The sequence below is a fragment of the Glandiceps talaboti genome, chromosome 8 (genome assembly GCF_964340395.1).
Source record: "Glandiceps talaboti chromosome 8, keGlaTala1.1, whole genome shotgun sequence".
NCBI classification, from domain to species: domain Eukaryota; kingdom Metazoa; phylum Hemichordata; class Enteropneusta; family Spengelidae; genus Glandiceps; species Glandiceps talaboti.
Window position 1 is genome coordinate 17243618 of NC_135556.1, and position 22860 is coordinate 17266477.

At 36.6% G+C, this 22860-nt stretch overlaps 1 protein-coding gene across 1 annotated transcript in view; it reads left to right on the forward strand.

Moving 5' to 3' along the window:
- Positions 1–22860, forward strand: part of LOC144438534 (uncharacterized) — a 33966-nt gene that overhangs the window by 5740 nt on the left and 5366 nt on the right. Inside the window, exons 3-22 of the mRNA XM_078127606.1 lie at positions 1652–1680; positions 3700–3941; positions 4511–4606; positions 5310–5428; positions 6074–8101; positions 9352–9501; positions 10148–10402; positions 11543–11680; positions 12297–12474; positions 13651–13788; positions 13893–14068; positions 14698–14937; positions 15330–15457; positions 16332–16456; positions 18371–18521; positions 19239–19356; positions 19714–19829; positions 20310–20487; positions 21344–21376; positions 22515–22661. Of these exons, the coding sequence (XP_077983732.1) occupies positions 1652–1680; positions 3700–3941; positions 4511–4606; positions 5310–5428; positions 6074–8101; positions 9352–9501; positions 10148–10402; positions 11543–11680; positions 12297–12474; positions 13651–13788; positions 13893–14068; positions 14698–14937; positions 15330–15457; positions 16332–16456; positions 18371–18521; positions 19239–19356; positions 19714–19829; positions 20310–20487; positions 21344–21376; positions 22515–22661 (4785 nt within the window). The remainder of the gene's footprint in view (positions 1–1651; positions 1681–3699; positions 3942–4510; positions 4607–5309; positions 5429–6073; positions 8102–9351; positions 9502–10147; positions 10403–11542; positions 11681–12296; positions 12475–13650; positions 13789–13892; positions 14069–14697; positions 14938–15329; positions 15458–16331; positions 16457–18370; positions 18522–19238; positions 19357–19713; positions 19830–20309; positions 20488–21343; positions 21377–22514; positions 22662–22860) is intronic.

Genomic DNA, 22860 nt, shown 5'->3' on the forward strand with positions numbered 1-22860 from the left:
AGCTTACTTTAGGAGTAGGATGTATAATATTATTGTTTTATTGATGTCATAAAATCATTAATTTTTATGGGGTTATCACCAGAACTTGTTAATGACACCATAATTAATCGCTCCTTGAGGATTCCATGGTAACACACTTTTAACGCAACTGCACTATAATTTAAGGTTCAATCATGCTATAGACGTGGTAGAATATTTGTCAGTCTATCCATCTGTCCACCCTTCTGTCTGTCTGTCTGTCTCTGTCTGTCTGTCTGTCTGTCTGTCTGTCTGTCTGTCTGTCTGTCTGTCTGTCTGTCTGTCTGTCTGTCTGTCTGTCTGTCTATGGATGACTTAGTCAAAAACCATTAGGAAAATTATCTTGATATTTGGTGCGGAAGTTGCTTTTAGTTTCTAGCTGGGACATTGTTCAAGACAAAATATACAACATATGCCTAGCAACATGATGATACCCATAGCAACAGCCAACTAACTATTGCAAAGATATCAACAAGGATATATAGAAAAGTTGATAGACATTCAAGAAATATATATATATCTACAATAACATGTAGCAACAAGACCACACCCATAGCAACAGCCAAATAATGGCATGTATTGCAAACATGATAAATGGAGTGAGGCGGCAAGTGGATAAACATACTGAAAATGGACAAATGTACCTAGCAACAAGACCACACCCGTACATGAAGCAAAAATAAAACAATAGTGTTTATTACACACATAACAGGGAGGAACAGGAAAGTAAATAAATTCAGAAAATAAAAAATTTATTGCAAAGCAACGAGATTGCCCCCATAGGAACAGCCAAGTGATGGTGTTATTGCAGAGATAGCATTAGGGATTGATGGCAGGTGGATAACCATTTTAAAATGGAATATATAAATATAGATAGATAGATAGATAGATAGATAGATAGATAGATAGATAGATAGATAGATAGATAGATAGATAGATAGATATAAATATATAGATACAATGTAGATCTCAAAAAAAGAGAGAAAAAAAAATCGCCTTTTAATATTAGATGTAAGATATCAGTACCGAGGTGTAGACAAACATTTAGATATAAACACAAATGTGTAAAATGTGTATAGTTAGTAACCATGGATACGTCCATAGCAATAACAAAGCCATAGTGTCTTGTGGAAGGATTACAACTTCTACATGTACATGTATGTGTATGAATTAACTTTCCAAGAAAGAATGATGTCCTGCCAATCAAACTCTCTGAAAAGTTGAATCTTTCATTGTTTATACTGTACCAGCTGTGCTACAACACCATTTGTGCTATTTTTACATTTGTTTTGAAGTTCATAGTTATTTTATTTTCCCATATGAATGATTTTAAGATTGCCAGCCTATGGCAGGAGCTGATAAGTGATCAAATTAGAATATGCATATTGATTAGTTCATTTGCATACAGAACATAACATTGCTATTGCCTTGATATTAATCTTGACCAATTCCATTATCTTTCTTACATTCCAACCATTTCTGTTAAACCAATTTAGTACTATAGTAAGTAATACAATTTACTAGGAGAGTGGAAGACTTTTTCTCATTTTATATGTGGTAATATTGAATACTACTTTTATTCTTAAATAAAGTTGAAATGATTTTAAATTTTTTTTTTTTGGTTAATCCACAGAAATCAGTAAGGACAGGCTCTTCAAAAAGGTAAGAATAATACATGTAGTTATGACATGGTTGAAGTCATGAAATCATGAAGTCAGAATGTCTGTTATTTTGTTTTGTTAAATTATTTTTATGTGTTTGCCGCCCAAGACAATCTCTTTCTCTCTAATTTGTGTGATGCTGTTTTAGCAATGGTTGCAAAAGAAATAACTAGACTATGATATTTATGATTATATTTTATGTGATACACTTTAGGCCAAACAAAAAAAATTGTGTGGTTCCGGTTACCCGACCGACCCTAATTGTTAACCCCCGACTGCCGACTTTTTATGCGAGTTATCGGAAAAATACCGAAAACCCGAAAGAAAATCGAAAATTTACGAATCTCGCGAAGCGCGAGATTTCGGGCGAGAGTTACGACGTCCATGCTTTAAAAACGAAAATGGCCGCTCGCTCATGCGAACGCGGCGTGTTTTCAATTGAATTCGCAGGAATATGATGCCACATTCAGCAAAAATCTGTACTGACTACTGTTAACTCAGACAGGACATTCGAGCAATTGTTAGAAGACCATCATCCAGGTTATTCGGAATGCAAATCTTACCAGATTCGTATTGAATGTTCGAGTTCAATGAATGGCCCGTGGATGGAAGTTACTCAAAGCAATATTCAACTCCGCACCGTCAGTCAGAACTTTAGTATTAAATATGTACGTACGAGTTCAATGTCAACGAGACCCTGTTTCTCGTGAAATGGAGGATATTGTTGAGGAAACCACAACGAAAGCCGTGAATGCATTCGAAATACTAATGGCAGGTGGACGGGAATTTGTTCGGAGAAACCCTCTTCAAGGTTTGTTTTTATTTTTCACCTTTATTTTTACTCCGTTCGTTTGTTTTTAAATTTTATTTTTACTCCGTTGTTTTTTTTTTTTTTTTTACTCCGTTCTTTCGTTGTTTCGAAGCATTTTTTGTGCCATTCTTTTGGAAAAATAAGACATTGTAAGAGAAGAGACGAAACGTATTAAAGACGAATTTGTTGTGGGTTAGTCCTGCTTGCATACGGAGGAATTCGGGACTCGATTCTGACAAAAAGTTTAGAGTCAAGTCAGTAATACAGACTCGTGCACCGTCATGTAAGCAGGACTAGTTGTGGGTAAACGTGACGTGATTTTTTGAATGACTGTTTTGTTTGCGTTTTTTTATTACAACGCCACTATTTTCATACGTCGTTACAGGCTATATAGCGCAATAGTCAGACTTTTTACGCACAAATTTTTAATTAAGGCATGCGAGGTTGAATATTCAATTTTACTTCAAAAATAACTCCAGCTTTAACTCTATGAGTGTATATATGTTCGTAATACTTTGAAGTGGGCGAGTGAAAAGTATTTTTAATAAATGTCCATTTAATTTCTCTTGTCTGTAGTGTAGTGGCGTTTCACTGACCAAAAAACAAGAATTATATAACTCATTGGTAGATCTATTTGAGAAGAGAGGACTGGATTGATATTGGAAGAAAAGATGTATGTTGCCACTGTGGTGATGTTGGAGCTGAAGTTGATGCTGAACTGAAGAAGCGCTACAAAACAGTCTTACCTATTTGTACTACCTGTAAAGACAATGGGAACCATCCAGTTGTTCAAAGCCCATTTGGAAAGAAACGTTGAAGTGAAGAATATAATGTATAAATGTACATGAAATATATAAACCTGAAAAAATAACATTCAGATTTAGATGTTGATTTTTTTTTTATTTTGCAGGCCAGTAAAACCAACTGGTCAGTGTTATTGTGAAGGAATCTGTATTGCTGAATTATCATATGAAAAGAAATAAAAAATAATTTGATTTGTGAATTTATGTCTGCTCTGTACATATATATTTGAGTTGCTAGTTGTATTTTCAACCCCGTCCATACCTGCAAAATAGAAATTTAAAAAAAAAAAAAAAAAAAAAAAAATCCCTACCTACCTACCCTTATTTTCAAGACCATGTAATAGGAACCACACAATTTTTTTTGTTTGGCCTTAGGAATAACTGATCTTTCTATTTTTTGATGAAGGAAACCTACTGTAACCAGACATGTGTTATCATCAGAAGCAGACGAGAATAGTGAGGATGACTTTGTTAATCGACCACCACGAGGTAAAGAGAGTGAAGCGACTCCAACCGAAGAAAGTGAAAATGCTTCTGATGTCAAACCACCCAGTGATGATGAGTCAGAGAGAGAAAACCAATCTGAAATAGAGGAGCAAGAAATCAAAATAGAAGTGAATGCAGACGGGATTCCTGTGTTACCTGATGGTAAGAAATTGTTATTTCTCTAATTTAGGATTTTGTTTAACAGACTGTGTTTAAGTATGGCGTGGTTCCATTTACTCATTCTTGCTGACACCCAAACTTTTTTTATGTATTTTATAAACAAGTGTGAAAATCAAAAATTTTACTGAATGGTAATGACAGTACTTAGTATTAGTAAGTAGAAATGAGTGATACATGAAGAGTTTTTAAAAAAAAGTTGTGATGTGGAACTATTGCAGAATTCAAGGTACAACTGCTGACATAAAAACAGTTTATGACCTCTTTATGTGTACATGAAATGCCAGGGGAACTTCAAATTTGTTTGTGAACGTGAACTACTAGTATTACATGTATGTATAGTGGTCATGAAACTGTTTTTATCAAGTGATTGAATGTCATACAAGTCTCTGTACCTCCAACATACTGTGCCAAGTGTTAGTAATCCATTTCATTTGTTTACTTTCCCTGTTTGTACCAGGTTACATTTGTCCACGGTCTGATGTCAGCAGTTGTTGCTCTTGTTTGTTGATGATATACATGTAGCTAAAGATTGTGTGATTTGTCACCTTTAGGTACTGTAGTAGTCCAGCCAGAACCAGTCCCAGATGATGGTGGTAGAAGCTTCCGTGAGTCGAAATCTAGATCATCAGCTTCTGTCAAGTCACAAGGTAAGTGTACATTGTATAACATATTGATATACTACCATACTGGTGTGAAAGTAAACTATTCAAATGTTGTAAAAATAGACTTGACAAATTTAATCATGGATTGTTGTATTGGACAATTTTTATTTTACCAAGAAATATGCGAGTGATGGAGATCATCAGAATGGAACTTAATTAATTTAAACCCCCTCCCTTCCTTATTTTTGGGCTTTTGTTTTTCCTCATGCCATATATTATGACATACACACAAAACACACATAGTTTTAGTCAAAGATCTGCCCAACCACATTCCACAGTCCCTTTCAGGTTTGTGATATCACACATGCCGCGTTTTGATAAAGTGAGAAGTAGGTAAAATCTACCAGAGGTCCTAAGTCATTATACCAGAGTTGTCCCAAACAAAAGTATGTTACTCTTCATGTATGTGAGAAACTACCAGGATTACATTTTGTACCTAACAGAGCCTGTCAATCAGAGTAAATCAAAATGTTTCACAGGATATAAAATTCATAGTCTTGCTATCAGAATTGATCTGTCATTTGAATTTCATTATTATTCGACTTTATTTAAACTCGATAGACTGTTGAACCAGAGGATCTTCTCACACAGTGTCGAGATAAAAATATACAAATGTATACGTTATCCCAATCTGATGAATTTATTTAAAGATTTGTAATTGTCTGGCAACCAATGTTTTGATTCACAGGTAGTCAGGATGGTAATGATGTGGGTATTGTGCATTGCTGTTCCTGTGGAGACCAGGTTAATCCAAGTAATAAAAGCAATGTGAGAAAACATCCTGTGTTGAACATCCTCCTATGTCGAGTAAGTACATTGATGTGCTGTCAATTCTCGGTAACTTCCGCTCCACACGCTTCACATATGCTTGCGTTCTATTTTGACCCTGAGGTGAAAAGCTATTGCAGGTACCGAGAATCAACCAATATACATTATTTTAAAGTGCAAGTCAATGTCAAGTCTTCAGCCAGTGTGCCTGAATTTCCACAAACTGAACCAAAAAAAACCGAAATGATGTCACAGTTTCATTTTTGTATCATACATGTATCTGAACACCATGTTGAGCTCTACCAGCTATTGTCCTCAGGGACAAATTTCACTGTCACAGTTCTTAAGATCTCACCCAACTTTGCCATATGGAAGCTTGCCTCTTTGCCCTTTGAAATTGGGGATGCACTGTTTGTTTTCATTTATTTTCCCATAGCTTTAATGCAGTATTTGACGGCCATATTGGATTATGAAATGCTCTATTTTGATAACTTTTTGACCTCTTTTTCGAAAAACTGTACAATGACCCATGATTTGTCTTCTTGATTTCACTGAATGGGTTGGAATTTTCTTGTACAAAGTAACAGCTAATCTTTAAACAGTTTATTTCTGAGGCACATTTGATGTTAATACCTTGTTGAATAGCTTTCCATCATAATGTCTTTTAAAATGTCTCTTCACCAGAAATGTTACAACTATTACACAAGTGGTACAATAACCAAAGATGATGAAGGGATTGATGAACAATGCATGTTGTGTGGCGAGGGTGGCAAACTCCTGTGTTGTAGTTTCTGTTCTTCAACATTTTGCCGTGCTTGCATCAAACGTGTCCGAGGTAGGAAGGAACTGTCTGCCATTGATGATGCAGATGAGTGGAAATGCTACTGCTGTGATCTGGAACCGCTCTCCTCCCTACGGGACATGTGCGATGCAATCTTTGATAACTTGAAAGGTCTAAAGAATCAACTTAAGAAAGGTAAAGGAGAAAGGCGACGTTCTGTCAGCAGCCAAGGACTGGGTACAGATTCATACTCGGAAGCTGAATCAATAACAGAAGAGGTTAACAAATTAGCCATGGATACAGACAAAATAGGACGATATCTTAAACACAAAGATCAGAAATCAAAATCGAAAAATGAGCCGCTGGAAATATGGAAGAGGAAGGCCATTGCGAAAGGAAGTAGCAGTGGCAGTGGTGTTGATAACCTGCGTTTGGCTCTCAAGGACATCAGAGCCAAAGCTAAAATGTTACAGATGGAATTAGAGAAATATGAAAGTAAAGGGCAGAGTTCGAGTAAGTCTGCTGCGAGAAAATCGGATAAACACGAACACAAACTAAAAGGTGTGAAAGATGAAGTGGAAGAGAAACCATCTACTTCCGACAAAAAACGTAGTCGGCTTGACATTGAATGTGAAATGGCAATTTTAGATGAAATCAAGGCAATGCAGGGTGATGATAGTGAAGACGAAGCAGATGGCAGTAACAGTGAATCAGAGGCTAAAGAGAATGAAATAGATGATAGCAGAAAGAAGAAATTTAAAATTAAACTTGACTTTGGTAAAAAGAAGAATGAGAATTCAGACAAAGACACTTGTGATGAGAGTATTGATTCAGATCCCGAAATACAATTCCCTAAAAGTCCACAACTGAAGAAAAAGACAAAAGCCAAGCGCTCAGAATCTCAGTCTTCAGACCACGATTCAGACCTTGAAGATGAGATTGACTGTCTAGAGAGGAATGTGAAAAATAAATACAAGTCAAAAAAGAGGACACGACGTGGAGACTCTGCAAGCGATGATGATGAGGTGGATAAAGAATCAAGGGGAGAAGGAGGGGAGGGAAAGAAGAATGTGACTTCTGGTGATGAAAATAGGGACTCTGATCTGAAAGAAAATGATTCAGAGGTTGGAGAGAAGAAAGCTAGACGACGAAAAAAGAAAGATGAAAGCAGCTCCAGTTCATCAAGCTCATCGGATGATGATAATGATGAAGACCAGAAAAAGAAAACAAAAAGTGATCCTAATGCCACCGATTCTGATCAAAATGTGACAAATACAGAAGATAATAGTAATTTTGATGAATTTGGGCAGAGTGATTCGGATATAGATGGCAAACGTAAAAGAAAACAAAAGGAAAGTATTTCGTCAACTGAGGATGATTCTGATGATCAAGCTGCGAGGAAAAAACTGATGAAAGATATTGAGGCAGGAACTGAGAATGACAGTGAGGATGAGAGTGAAAGTAGTAGCAGCTCATCAGATGAAGATAAAGGTAAAAAGAAACGGACGAAGAAAGAGAAAAAACAAACTGGGAAAAAGGAGAAAGAATCGGTGAACAGTGATGACAGTGAAGAGAACATCACTAAAAAGAAATCACGACGTAAAAATCGTCTCCTTAATGTCAAAATATCTGACAGTGAAAGTGACAGTGAAGATATAGGTAGGAAAAAACAGAAACGAAAAAGGAAAGAAGACTCTTCTTCGAGTGAATCTTTCTCAGAATCATCAAGTTCTCAAGACAGTGACAGTGATTATTCTGCAGATTCACTGAAGCCAAGGAAAACACGTAGTAGGCGTTCACGACGACGGAAATCGCAGTCAGATACAGAAGACAGTCGAAAGAAACGCAGTTACAAAAAAGCGAAAGGAAAGAAGAGACGTCGCATTAAAGTTGCTTCTAATTCATCCGATGAAGAGGAAGATTCAGATGAGGTAAACAGATTTTTTTCTCTGAAGTACATTTTGTAAATTGAGGGAGTAGAAATAGAGATTCAATGATTTGTTCCTCTCAAGTAACTAGGGAGTAGAAATACATATAGAGATTCAAATGAGGTAAACAGATTTGTTCCTCTCAAGTAACTAGGGGGAGTAGAAATAGAGATTCAAATGAGGTAAACAGATTTGTTCCTCTCAAGTAACTAGGGGGAGTAGAAATAGAGATTCAAATGAGGTAAACAGATTTGTTCCTCTCAAGTAACTAGAGGGAAAAGAAATAGAGATTCAAATGAGGTAAACAGATTTGTTCCTTTCAAGTAACTAGAGGGAGTAGAAATAGAGATTCAAATGAGGTAAACAGATATGTTCCTCTCAAGTAACTAGAGGGAGTAGAAATAGAGATTCAAATGAGGTAAACAGATATGTTCCTTTCAAGTAACTAGAGGAAGTAGAAATTAAGATTCAAATGAGGTAAACAGATTTGTTCCTTTCAAGTAACTAGAGGGAGTAGAAATAGAGATTCAAATGAGGTAAACAGATATGTTCCTCTCAAGTAACTAGAGGGAGTAGAAATAGAGGTGTAGACTCCTAATGTACAAAACGGTTGTAAATTTTGGACTAGATAAAAGTAGTAGAATTGAATATGACAAGTCTCATGCTGTTGGATATGGAAATCGTGAGATGAGAGATCGTACAAATTGTTTAGTAGTTATATTACAATGCTTGCACCAGTTGTCTGGAAATGCTGCGGATCAGGACATCACTTTATCAGTGGTGGATGAATAAAAGCACTTTGAAGGTGCCTAAAAGTTGCCTCCTCTTCACAATATCAAATTGACGTATTGATAGAAAATAACATCAGGTGCCTCTTATGTAGGTTCACACCTTTTTGTTCTTATCAGTTTGTTTATGTCTGTGAAAGTTAGTCATATTGCCATATACCATATGTCTAACTTTCTCAGACATAAACAAACTGATAAAAGTATGTGTGAATCTACAATATATGTACATCTGAGGCACCTGCTGTTGTTTTTGGATCAATGCATGTCAGTTTGATAGTGTGATAAGAAGGAAACATTTCGGCCAACTGTAATAGAATAATAACTAATAACCTAGCAACCGTGACTGGGCCCATAGCAACTTATATGATAGAGTTAATAAAACTGGCTCGACTGAATGATTGAAAGATATTTGCCAAGTGTAATTTTTCAATTGATAATTCTCTTTCCTGCTTATGGTGTGGACAGAGTGGGTCAGATACTAAGTCAACTCCCAAAGGAAAAGGCAGAAAGAAGATCCGTAAGTTAATGACGGAAGATAAACTAAAAGAGGAAACAATCAGAGCTGCCAAAGAGGAGGAGGAAAGAAGAAAAAGAATAGCAGACAGAAGGAAAGAGGTAAGTAGACATGACAAAGTCATATGTTTTAAAACTTCTACTAACTTTATTCTCAAAGTTACTAATGAAATTATGTGGTATATATGTAGAAGAGAATTTGAATTTTGTATTTGATGTCATTGTTACTTGAAGTCTACAGACTCAAGACTCTGTTTATTGTCCGTAACAAATAGACCTAAATAATGGTCACATTTGTTGTCAAATCCAAAATCTGGAAAGTTCATGGTCAAGAGAGACTTGTTACATTGTTGATAATGGACAATCCCCGCAATAAATCTGGTTTTATGGACATGTAAAGGGGAACACTACTCTGGGAAATAAATACATGTTTATAAACTATGGGTTCTAAAGAGTCATTTCATGATTTTACATCACAAACAATTACAAAAAATGTACTTGCCATTTCATAGAAACATCAAGTTGATCTTGTGCCCTTTATAGGGTATCTTTGCTGTAGGCCATTGCATGATGGGAGTCAGCAGAAATAATATATTCATGGTTGCACAATGAATATTCATTAGTCCTGAGTGCTCTTATACCCTTCAGTATAAAACATTGCTTAAATATTCATTGTGCAACCATGGAATACTTTGATGGAAAAGTATTGCTCACAGTGACAATCGTGTTGATGCTGTGATTTTTACAGGTTATTCGGGTAGAAGACGAATCATCACCGCAAAAGTGTCCTGTTACTACCAAACTAGTGTTAGAATGCGATCCTGATACAAATGAACCCATTGTACAGGTGCAAAAGGACCTGATCCGACACCTGAAACCACATCAGGTGGATGCTGTGCAATTCTTGTGGGATTCATGCATAGAGTCTGTTGCCAAAGTCAAGAAGGAAGATGGTGGTGGATGTATTCTGGCTCATTGTATGGGTCTTGGTAAAACCCTCTCTGTGAGTATTAAAAACTAGAAAAACAGAAAGATTTGTTTATATTTTGATAATCTAGATATGTCGCGTTGTTGTTTAGCCCTATTAGGCTTCTAAACCACTGATATATCGTGTAGTTCTGCCTTATCAGGCTTCTAAATCACTGTAAGATACATTGCGTTATTTAGCCCTATCATGCTTCTAAATATGTCATGTTGTTCAGCCCTATCAGTCTTCTAAACCACTAAATGGTCGCTGATAGCATGGCATGAGTGTTATATCTTACAGACTGTGATGAATCTTTCTTTCTTATATCAAAACCGTCCTGTTTTGTATGACTTTTATTCATAATGTTATACTTGCTGTGAAATACTACCTTAGAAAAAAATCCTGTGAAATATTTTACTTCACACTTTTCATGTATTGTAATATGTTTACATCAGTATATCCTATTATGGAATACAGTGACGCCAAAGAAGTGATTTAAATTTGCCTGAAAGTGGATAGATTATGTCAGTTTTGTTTGGAAGTTACTGTCAGCCATCGTTATTTTCTAGAAGTCAGCTCAAAAGTTTTAATGTAAAGTACAACTATAGAAATCAAGTCATAGGTAAACTATTATAAGTACAAACTAAAACTATTGCTGTATGTTGTAGATTACACATGTGGGTGATATTGGTACCTTGGCTATGTGTAAGCAGGTAAACTCTACGGGATTCCCCACCAAAATTATGGTACAGTGTATTAGAAACTGTTCCAGTTTTACCTTAATCCTGCTTTCTGTTACAGGGGTTCCCCAACCGTAGCAAAAATGCTGTAATTGCCCTGTAACCATAGCAAGATAGTGTGTACACTAATGTCTAAATGAGGTTGAATGTTCAGCCACTCAAGGAAAACTTTCAAACCTGAGATGCCATCCTGCTGTGTGTATAATTACATCAATATCCATTGATAACTTATATCACCATATTGTAATACGTTATACATGTAGTGTGTGTCTATCTTAGTTTGCCAATAGGTTGATATCCTTAGCTGTAGTGCTTGAGTTTCAACATGCATCATACTATAGGAAAGTCACATAATGTGAACTGTGCATGTATATCAAGTAATGAAAACCATAAAAGTCATGTAATATTTGACAAAAATGTATTTATTATCTTTCAGGTATTTGCATTTATACATACTATATTGACTACCCGTAAATGTCGGATGTCAACTTGTCTGGTGGTTGCACCCCTAAACACTGTTTTGAACTGGTTGTATGAATGTAACAAGTGGGTACCTGAAAGGTACAATGTGGATGTAAGTATATTTGGGGATTCATTTCATAATATAGACCAATAGCTGTTATTTTACAGTTAATAATATTCCCCATCAGTATTAATACAGCTGCCAACATCAGACTGTAGATGAACGGAACCTGTTACAAACATTGAAAGTAAACAACTGAATTGGATTAATAACATTTGGCACAGCATGTTGGAAGTACAGAGACTTACATTTGTATGTTGGTCATAGTCAAAGTCCCATTAGAAGCTATCTACATTGTATACTATAAGTTTGAGTTATTAATACTTGTGATAGGATACGTGTAATGGATAAAGCAGCTGACTACTAATAATGTAATTCATACAATGTAGATTCATAGATTCATAGATTCATTCTGACTTTAGGTCTCTACTGTCAGCTGTGTGCTAACTTAATCACGAGGTTCCTGTGTACTACAGTCTCTATAGTGAAGTTTCAATAGTGTTTTCCTTATAACCATAATACAAGGGTTGGTTTTCCCATAGCTTATCTAGATGACTTTCAAACATGCGTACAGTTGATGATGATACCACATTAGCTGGCACTTTGTTCCATATCTCAACTGATTTATTTACAAATGCAATGTGATCATCTTTGTAATTGTTTGTAGACGACGGAGCTGGCCAGTGTGAAAGACAACTATAACAGGGCTGATACTTTACAAAGTTGGCATGAAGAAGGTGGAATAATGATAATGGGTTATGATATGTACAGAATGCTGGCTAAAGGTACTCGCATCAGGAATAAAAGACTTAAAAGAATATTTCACGAAACACTAGTCGATCCCGGTAAGTTGTAATATGTGTAACAAACATGTTGTACAAAATGTAGCTGTTACTGATTGTTGTAACAGTAGTTTTCCATGGTCATGCTTGTCATGCAAGATTCGACACATTAAAGTGACTTTCATATGTTTTAGGGGTTGTTTGTATTATCAATAACTCTTGCACCTTAGTGTTCTTAATAGTTGAGATAACTATTTTTAATTTCATGATACCATACCGTTGCAATAAGTCCTAAAGAACAATTGAATTTTTTCTACATTGTGGAAGAGAAATGTGGGATGGGAAATTCCTGATGTCTGTTAACAACCAATTTATTAGTTCTGGAATTATCAGCAAGTAACAGTAGTAGAACTGTCAGAAAGATTTCTAGAACTTCTTCAGTCATTTCAGAATAAACCAATGATTTCTAGCGACAGTTTTATCAGAGCTAAAATAAATAACCCATGGGCAGGCAATAAATTTTGATGCTGTCCCTGCTGGCATGTTTTGTTATACTTGCTATAGGTCCTGATATGGTTATGTGATGAAGGCAGGCAATAAATTGTGATATTGCCCCTATTGACTTGTGTCATTATACTCGCTATAGGTCCTGATGTGGTTGTGTGTGATGAAGGCAGGCAATAAATTGTGATATTGCCCCTGTTGACTTGTGTCATTATACCTGTTCTAGGTCCTGATGTGGTTGTGTGTGACGAAGGCAGGCAATAAATTGTGATATTGCCCCTGTTGACTTGTGTCATTATACTTGCTATAGGTCCTGATGTGGTTGTGTGTGATGAAGACAGGCAATAAATTGTGATATTACCCCTGTTAAACTTGTCTCACTATGTATTCTATAGGTCCTGATGTGGTTGTGTGTGATGAAGGCAGGCAATACATTGTGATATTGCCCCTGTTAAACTCTGTGTCACTATGTATTCTATAGGTCCTGATGTGGTTGTGTGATGAAGGCAGGCAATAAATTGTGATATTACCCCTGTTAAACTTGTCTCACTATGTATTCTATAGGTCCTGATGTGGTTGTGTGTGATGAAGGCAGGCAATAAATTGTGATATTGCCCCTGTTAAACTTGTCTCACTATGTATTCTATAGGTCCTGATGTGGTTGTGTGTGATAAAGGCAGGCAATACATTGTGATTTTGCCCCTGTTAAACTCTGTGTCACTATATATTCTATAGGTCCTGATGTGGTTGTGTGTGATGAAGGCCATATCTTAAAGAATGATGCCTCCTCTATCTCTGAAACGCTGAATAGTATCAAGACAAGGAGAAGGATATGTCTGACTGGTACTCCACTCCAGAATAACTTGATTGAATGTAAGTGTAACCGCTTGTCTTTCAGTAAATTTGTTTTCAAACAATTAATATTGTTAATTCATTTTTGAACTGTTACTTATCAGTATATCACTTAACTTTTACAGATCACTGCATGGTTAGCTTTGTAAAACCAAACCTCATGGGAACAAGGAAAGAATTCTCTAACCGTTTTGCTAATCCTATTAGCAATGGACAACATTCCGATTCTACAGCGTTTGATGTTCGTGTTATGAAGAGGCGTGCTCACGTCTTGCACGATCTCTTGTCAGGCTGTGTGCAGGTAAATGTTTCTTCGATCAACTTAAGAGCATGGAATGTTTCACTAATAACCGCTTCATGACAGCAAGCATACATTTGTGCAGTCCAAAATTTGTCAAGGCTTAAAAGTGTTTCTTGTTGAATAGGTAAATGTTATTGATTGTTGTCAAAGAAGGGTTTTCATCATTTCTTATCCAGTGGCTAACTAATAATCTTTGCGGCCCAGGAATGGGTTTTGTGGATCAAGGTTTTACGGTGGAAGGGTCCAATATTATTATGATATTAGCATAGACAGTAAAGCAAAACCCATATTTGGGCCGTAAAAGTTTGATCATATACCCCATGTAGTGGCACAGAAACATCATTTGAATCACATGCTCACATAATTTGGCGCTGAAATATTATTTTCATTTGCAAAAACATAAGAAATGAACAAGGCCGTATCACTGAGCAAACGGATATCGATGAGAACCCCACTTGCCATATTTGGGCAAAGTTTGACCTGGCATGATACAGAAAATTATTGCCCGGGTTCGATGCATGTGCTTTCTATTGAATTGCATTGGATCAATATTGGGTATACAATAAGATGTTATACATAGCGATCATATAACTGAGACCAATTTGTTACTTGACTTTGTCTTACTACAGAGGAAGGACTATACAGCGCTTACAAAGTTCTTACCACCAAAACATGAATATGTGGTTTCTGTAAGACTGTGTGAGGTACAGAGAAAGTTGTATGAACATTATATGAACACCGTCAGTTCACGCGGAACAGGAACTGGAAGAGGCGGGGGTTCCGGACTGTTTGCAGATTACCAAGTCTTGATGCGAGTCTGGACACATCCATACATACTGAGACTTGGAACCATCAGAGATGAAAACAGAGTATGTACATATTGTAGACATGAAGATATTTGGATATTATTCCCCAATACCACTCTTCATTTAACCAAGAAAAAATATGAGTGACCTAAGGGGCCATGTCACTGCATGTTGACAGACATTGCTTTTTGGAAGGGTTTTTGCAATTTGCTATTTAGGCAGCCTTTGAGCATCTTAGAATCAAGACGGTATGGATATAGCCATCTTTAAAACTAGAAAATGCACACACACACACACACACACACACACACACACACACACACACACACACACACACACACACACACACATGATACGTCACACAATGTAAACACCATTACAAAGGCAAAGAACTGATCTTACTGGTATACAATTTAACACAAAAACTTGATATATACTGGTATATTTATTTACAGGCCAAGTATTATGATACTGACTCAATGGATGATTTCATCAATGATTATGACTCGGATGAAGAATCAAATGACAGTATTATAAATGACAGTTCTACTGAAGTGTCAGCATTGGAGGACAAGTTAGACAAGTAAGTTTTGTGTGTTGGATGAACATTACGATATTAGCATAGACAATAACTACAAGATATTCACATAGACAACAGTATTGTGATATTATGAGCATAGCCAATAACTGTAAGATATTCACATAGGCGACAATATTATGATATTATGAGCATAGCCAATAACTGTGAGATATTCATATAGGCAACAATGTTATGATATTATGAGCATAGCCAATAACTGTGAGATATTCATATAGGCAACAATGTTATGATATGAGCATAGACAGCAGCCATAAGAAATTTACAGAGACAACAACAGTAAGATATCGACATTGTGGAATTGTAAAATGAAGTTTCTTACATTTGTCCATTTCTCCATGCTTGTAGGATAAAATTTTACATTTTTAAGTGCTTGTAGGATGACATTTTGTACAATTGTTTATTCCTCCATGCTTGTCAAGGATAAATTTCTTTCAGACTTGCTCAAGTTTAATGATTTCTTTCACTGTTTATTTGAATAGAATTTTTTAAAACACAGGTGTGTCCTTTTGTGTGAAATAGTGACGTCAGAGAGTGATTACCATCAGATGAAGGACTAAACCCATAGTAACTGGACAAAACACAAAAAAGGAGGACATTTTCCCTCACAAAACTAAAAAATGACTAAAAAACTCAAAGAATATGAAAGTTAAAAAATTGCCTTGAGAGACTGGTGTCAGTCTATTACAGTTTATGATGTATAGAATACCATTGTCACTAGTTAATCATATGCTTCTTTAGTATGTAGAAATCTAATCTAAAATTATACGTTGCCTAGCAAGATTTGGAAGTTACATATAATACAAGTACTCAGTGTGATCCAAAAATCAACTTGTATACTATGACCTCTGTTCAACAGTGAAAATGGGAAAGGAAGGAAAACCAGGAAGAAAAACTATGATTCTGATAGCAGTGTGGAAGTGGTTAATGCCTGGAAGAGCAGTACAAGGGGTAAAGAAGCCAATGGAAGTGATGAAGGACGGGGTAAGACATCTTTTTATTAACACCATAGCTGCACATATACATGGGCACACCTTTGCCAACTTTCATGTAACAGTAATATGAGGAAAAGCACATTGAATTGCCTTTGATTCAAATCACCCATGGTACACCTATTTAGAAATGCTGCCATCCGGATGAAGCAATTTTGAAAACAATATTTCAAATAGTTTTATTGGTTATTATATTATAGCATTACCAATTCCAGTGAATTTTGTGACGTCATCGCTGTACATTATTACTGATAATGTACTCCGTTATTGGGCATCGCGGCCCCGGAACGAGCATAACAATACAAGCTTATTTGTTCTGTTTCTTCATACGACTAGGTATTTTTTCGAAATGTATGTTGTTACTTATGATTGTCATTTCCACTGTTTAAAAATACAACGCATTCATGAAACAAATTTGTGTTCACAGCAGTTCATTGGAGTGTATATGTGTGTATACGTGTACGTAGGTGTGTCGCTATGATTAGTATTCAGCTTCCGGGCCGAACATGGCAGACGATGTTCAGCGCTGTGTATATTATACGTTGTTTTGCGTTTGTCGGTCTACAAATTCACTGGAATTGGCAAAACTATAAAATAATAACAATAATGTACGTCCTCCCAGTCCATAATGGACTCAAGCAAACTTTGCACTCCATAATGGGCTCGGCTGTTGCCTCGCCCATTATGTCGTTCAAAGTTTGCTTTCGTCCATTATGGGCTGGGAGGGCGTACATTATTGTTTAAATATTCAATTTTAACTTTTGTGTGCATATTATCATATAAATTATTCACATATTACTTGATAGGCATTGTCATATGATTAAGCAATAACCCCCGCCGAAGGCGGGTATACACGAGATTTTGGTACAATTCGCGACATATAGCACGAGCCGAATGGCGAGTGCTATATGGAGCGAATTGTACCAAATTCGAGTGTATACCCGCCTTCGGAGGGGGTTATTGCTATTATATTATATCAAAATATGTGTCTATATCTTCTAAATGTCATTCTGTGGTTATTTATATGCCTGAAAAAGGCGAATTCGCACGTACAGAAAAAGATCGTCGGTAATAGATCGTCGGGAACGAGCATATTTTGATGAGTGGATACGTTCATGTCGCCCCCCACACACACTGCATGAACGTTATGAACACAAACCATACACTGCATTGCATTGATAAATTACTTTATTTACATCATATAATGCATAACGAAAACGCGTTGAAAACTAACAACAAAGAAAACGGGGCAAGAGGTCAAAGAAAGTAACAATTTTGTTTGGATATTTACATAAGACCAATACAATCTTGTGCACTGCTAAAAATAGATGTCTCGGCGTTGAATCGGAGAAAGCGCGAGACAGTAAATCAGAGACGCGACGTTACACAGTCTACTTTAATTTAATGGGTAACAAATTGAACATTGTCCGAACCTGAAAATGTACAGTTTCGAAATAATCCTGACGCACTTGACTGATGGTTAAACGTTAAATCGGTGTTGCTTGATTCAACGCGTAAACGAGAGTAGGACGTTGAGACGGCTCGTTGCATGGGGAGAACTTGTACCTTATCAGTGATGTTGAAGCCACTGATCGATCGTTGCTTTCGATCGCAAGGTCATCAGTGGAATTATTTGGACTACTGTAACCCAAACTATTGTACAGGATACCTGACACACCTTTACTCTGGGGAAGTGTTAACTTATTGGTATAAGAACGAACACGTTCAGCTTGTATGTACTATTCATATGCTAGTTTAGGGGCCCATTTTACCACTGCCAGCCGTGGTAAAATGGGATTTTACCACAGTTATTATCCAATCAGAATGGCGCATAGTAGCATGATATAATATAATTTGATTTTTACTCTTGTTTTAAGTGTCTCCTTACAATTTGTCCATTTGACAGAAAAGTCTCGGTTTCCACCTCCACCAATTGAAAGGACAGAGTGGTACAGTGATATGGTGAAAGAGGAAGATGCTTTCAATATTCAGCTGAGTGGAAAGCTGCTTCTTTTGTTGGAAATTCTCAAGCTGTGTGAAGAAATTGGTGATAAAGTGTAAGTTTGATACATATTAGTGTGGACAGCGTGTGTGAATAGTAATGGTAATAGTACGTTGTTATAACTCTGGTCTACTAAAAGTAGTACATGAGTTGATGAAACACTGAATACACACACAGTTTAGTGTTAGGGAACCTCAGTCACAGCAAGGGGAACTGGGGAAAAGAAACACAGATTTTCCAAATAATCTACCTTAATTTTTTGGGGGAACCCAACTTAATATGAGTTATATGAGTAGGAAAACTGGTAAATGATTAGGAAATTCTGGAGAATGACCAGAAAATCCTGGTGACTGATTAGGAAATCCTGGTGACTGATAAGGAAACTGTGGTAAATGACCAGGAAACCCAGGTAAATGACTAGGAAACCCAGGTAAATGACCAGGAAAGTCTGGTAAATGACCAGGAAAGTTTGGTAAATGACCAGGAACTCTGGTAAATGACTTAGGAAACTCTGGTATATGACAAGGAAATCCTGGTAAATGACTAGGAAACCCAGGTAAATGACCAGGAAACTCTGGTAAATGACTTAGGAAACTCTGGTATATGACAAGGAAATCCTGGTAAATGACTAGGAAACTTTGGTAAATGACTAGAACAGCTGGGTAGGTTTTACCTACTTACCTACCTTAGGTAATCAAAAACACTAAGTTCCCTGTGAGTCTCAAGTCTTTAATTTTCTATAGTTGTTTAATATGACTCTTGTTCTCTGCAGACTTGTGTTTAGTCAAAGTCTTCTGTCCTTGGATATCATAGAAGATTTCTTAGAGTATATAGAAAAGAAAGCAGAAGAGGCAAGAGATGGTGAAGAGGAGCCAGATCCAATACTACAGGTTTGTCTTGTCATTTGATGATATAAAAATTTAAAATGTTTTTAGCTAGGCATGAAAATTTGAGGTTATGAACAACTAGCCACATAGTAAAATGAAAAATGTAGGGAAAACAAATTGAAAATGCCAATGTTAAATTTCAGCTTCAATACTTTATAGAATGAACTACAGAACATCCAGGTGAGGTGTATATTTGTGTGTGTGTTGATGGTGAATGGTACATGTATCTCTCATTGTGAACCCACTGAAGGCTCTAGTAACTTGATGTTCACATATTTTAATTCTAGTTTTCAAAACTGTGTGTGTTTAATGAAAAGAAATGACAAAGTGATCATTTTGACATTTTTCTTTTCTTTTCAGAATTGTGGTTCTGGTGCATGGGTCAAGAACATTGATTACTTTCGTATGGATGGATCTACCAGTGCACACCATCGCCAAAACTGGTGTAATATATTCAATGACCATGCTAATTTGAGGTTAGTTGTATAGGAGTCCACACTTTTGTCTGTCTGTCTGTCTGTCTGTCTGTCTGTCTGTCTGTCTGTCTGTCTGTCTGTCTGTCTGTCTGTCTGTCTGTCTGTCTGTCTGTCTGTCTCTGTCTGTCTGTCTGTCTGTCTGTCTGTCTGTCTGTCTGTCTGTCTGTCTGTCTGTCTGTCTGTCTGTCTGTCTGTCTGTGTATACATTATATGTGTGTTTGTGTGTATACCCATGTGAATATGTGTATGGGTTTGTGGATGTGCATACATATTTGTACATTGTATATATATTGGTCTTGATATTTGCGAGAATTTCTGCTTTCATTGTATTCACATTCACATTCACATTCACATTCACATTCACATTCACATTCATATGACATTCACATTCACATTCAGATTTATGTACAAGTTTGAATTCACATTGTTACTCATTTGCTACCAAGTCAGCCTTACTCATATTACAATTTTATATTTCAGAGGAAGACTATTTCTGATATCTACAAAGGCTGGTTCATTAGGTATAAACTTGGTTGCCGCTAATCGTGTGATCATCTTTGATGCCTCATGGAATCCAACCCATGATGTCCAGTCTATTTTCCGAGTGTACAGATTTGGACAAACCAAAGCTTGTTATGTCTACAGATTCCTTGCACAGGTAAATTGAACATGATAAACTTTGTGTATGGCACATGTTGCTGTGCCCCCCCCCCCCTCCCCCCTCCACCTTTCCTTGCATAGGTAAATTGAACACGATAGCTGACAGACTTTGTACATGATACTATCTCTCCCCCCCCCCCCCCCCCCCCCCCCCCAGTAAAAACTAAACAAAAAACAAAACAATCTGAAAACAGGATCCAAATGGACTACAGCAGTACAATGCATGTATATTCTTTGTGACTACAGTTGCATTGGCAGATACCACAGTACTTGCTTATTAATGAACCCAAAGTGCAAGAATAAACTGAACAACTTCATGATAAAATGGTGAAAGCTGAGTACTAGAAGTTGGAATGTCTTGGGTTCTAATTCTACTGTCGTCATGGGGCATTTCCTTTGACCTGTCAAAAATACAAAATTGGTGTATATCAGCCTTATTGTACCTATTCCCTTCCAAGTCTAAATAACTGCAGGTGTATAGTAAACACAAGACAAAATGAAAAGTGGATGCTGTCAACAAAACTGAACTCAGGTTTCAAAAACTCTGACTGGTTTTAACACTTATGAGGACAGGAATATACTTATAAACAAAAATGTCCTCATTCCGAGAAAAAAGTTGAAAATAAATGGCGTTTCACCCGTCAAATACCTTGTACTACTGAAATTGAGAGGGAGAATATATATATTGAGATATTTACCTAGATACAACCAGTCCACACTTGTAAACTCTTGCAGAAAGTGTTTTTTTTTTGTTGAATTTGTATTTTGAATATTCCAAATAATTTGGATATGAGTACCAGTATTTTTGTGCTAATGTCATGTGATTTCAAGTACAATTTTGATTTCATTCACAGGGTACAATGGAAGAAAAGATATATGAACGCCAGGTATGTATTTTGTCTGTCTGTCTTAGCTTACAAAAACCTTTCAAGTAAGTATTAGAATAGTCTGACTTTCTTTTCCTTGTCATGGTTGCCATCAGGAAAATGTATCTTGAAAATTAAGAAGAATGATTTAGAGAAAAAGACATGAATGTTATGTAAAGTTGAACCAGTTTGTGAAATCATTTTTTATTGACCTTGACCTAGACTTTCAATGTCATATGTTATTTTTGCACTAATGTCCTATATACACTGTAAGATAAACAATTTAAAGTTTAGTAAAAGTGCTCGATGTTGTGTTCTTTTGTTTTCACCATGACTAAGACTTGGAAAAAAGTCAGTAGATATGGTGTTTGGATTTTGCCTACAGACTTATTTCAAATTGATAAAAGATGTATATGTTAAAAAGTGAAAACAAAAGTGGCATCCTTGTGCTGTTAGGTCATAGGTCATAGGTCATAGGTCATAGATTGTCAGTGGCTGAGTGGTTAAATTACTTGCCTCTTACCACAGTGGTTGGGGTATAATTTGAGTTTGATTAAATTTGCCAAGTTGTAAGTAAATCACTCAAGTTTAATCGACCTAACAATAATCCATGAGGGGGACGGCCCCTTCAGACATCTTGGGAGACAGGAACTTCTATGCGTAAAGAACTATCGCTTACCCTGTGAGGAGAACTATCACTGAACCCATGAGGGGCATCCTTCACTAGAATTCTTGGGAGACGAGCACTTCTATGAGGGGCAGGCAGCCCTCACTGGAATTCTTAGAAGACAAGCACTTGTATGCATAAAGAACTATCACTTACCCTGTGAGGAATACTACCACTGAACCCATGAGAGGGTGAGGGGACAGCCTTCACTAGAATTCTTGGGAGGCAAGCACTTCTATGAGGGGTAGCCCTAGATGGAATTCTTAGGTGACAAACACTTGTATGCTTAGAGAACTATCACAGATGCCATGAGGGGTGGCCCTCACTGGAATTCTTAGGAGACGACCAATTCTATGCTTAAAAACTATCACTGTGCTGTTAGTGACTGGAATTCTTCAGGGACTTGATGCCAAACAGAAAGAACTATCCAGCCTGAATTGAAGTGTATTGACAGTGATTATAGTGAGTATATGTGTGTCTTTCTCATTTTAGGTTACCAAACAGTCACTTGCACAGAGAGTTATTGATGAACATCAAATTGGTAGACATTTTACATCAGCAGATCTCTCAGAGTTGTACCACTTTACTCCAGATATATATGACCCAGAGGCAGAACAGCCAACACCAATGTTGCCAAAGGTAAGGACAGACAATTACAGAAATAATAATAATAATAATAATATTTATTATGTACCAGTGATTACTTGTACTGGTGTGTGTGTGTGTGTGTGTGTGTGTGTGTGTGTGTGTGTGTGTGTGTGTGTGTGTGTGTGTGTGTGTGTGTGTGTGTGTGTGTGTGTGTGTGTGTGTGTGTGTGTGTGTGTGTGTGTGTGTGTGT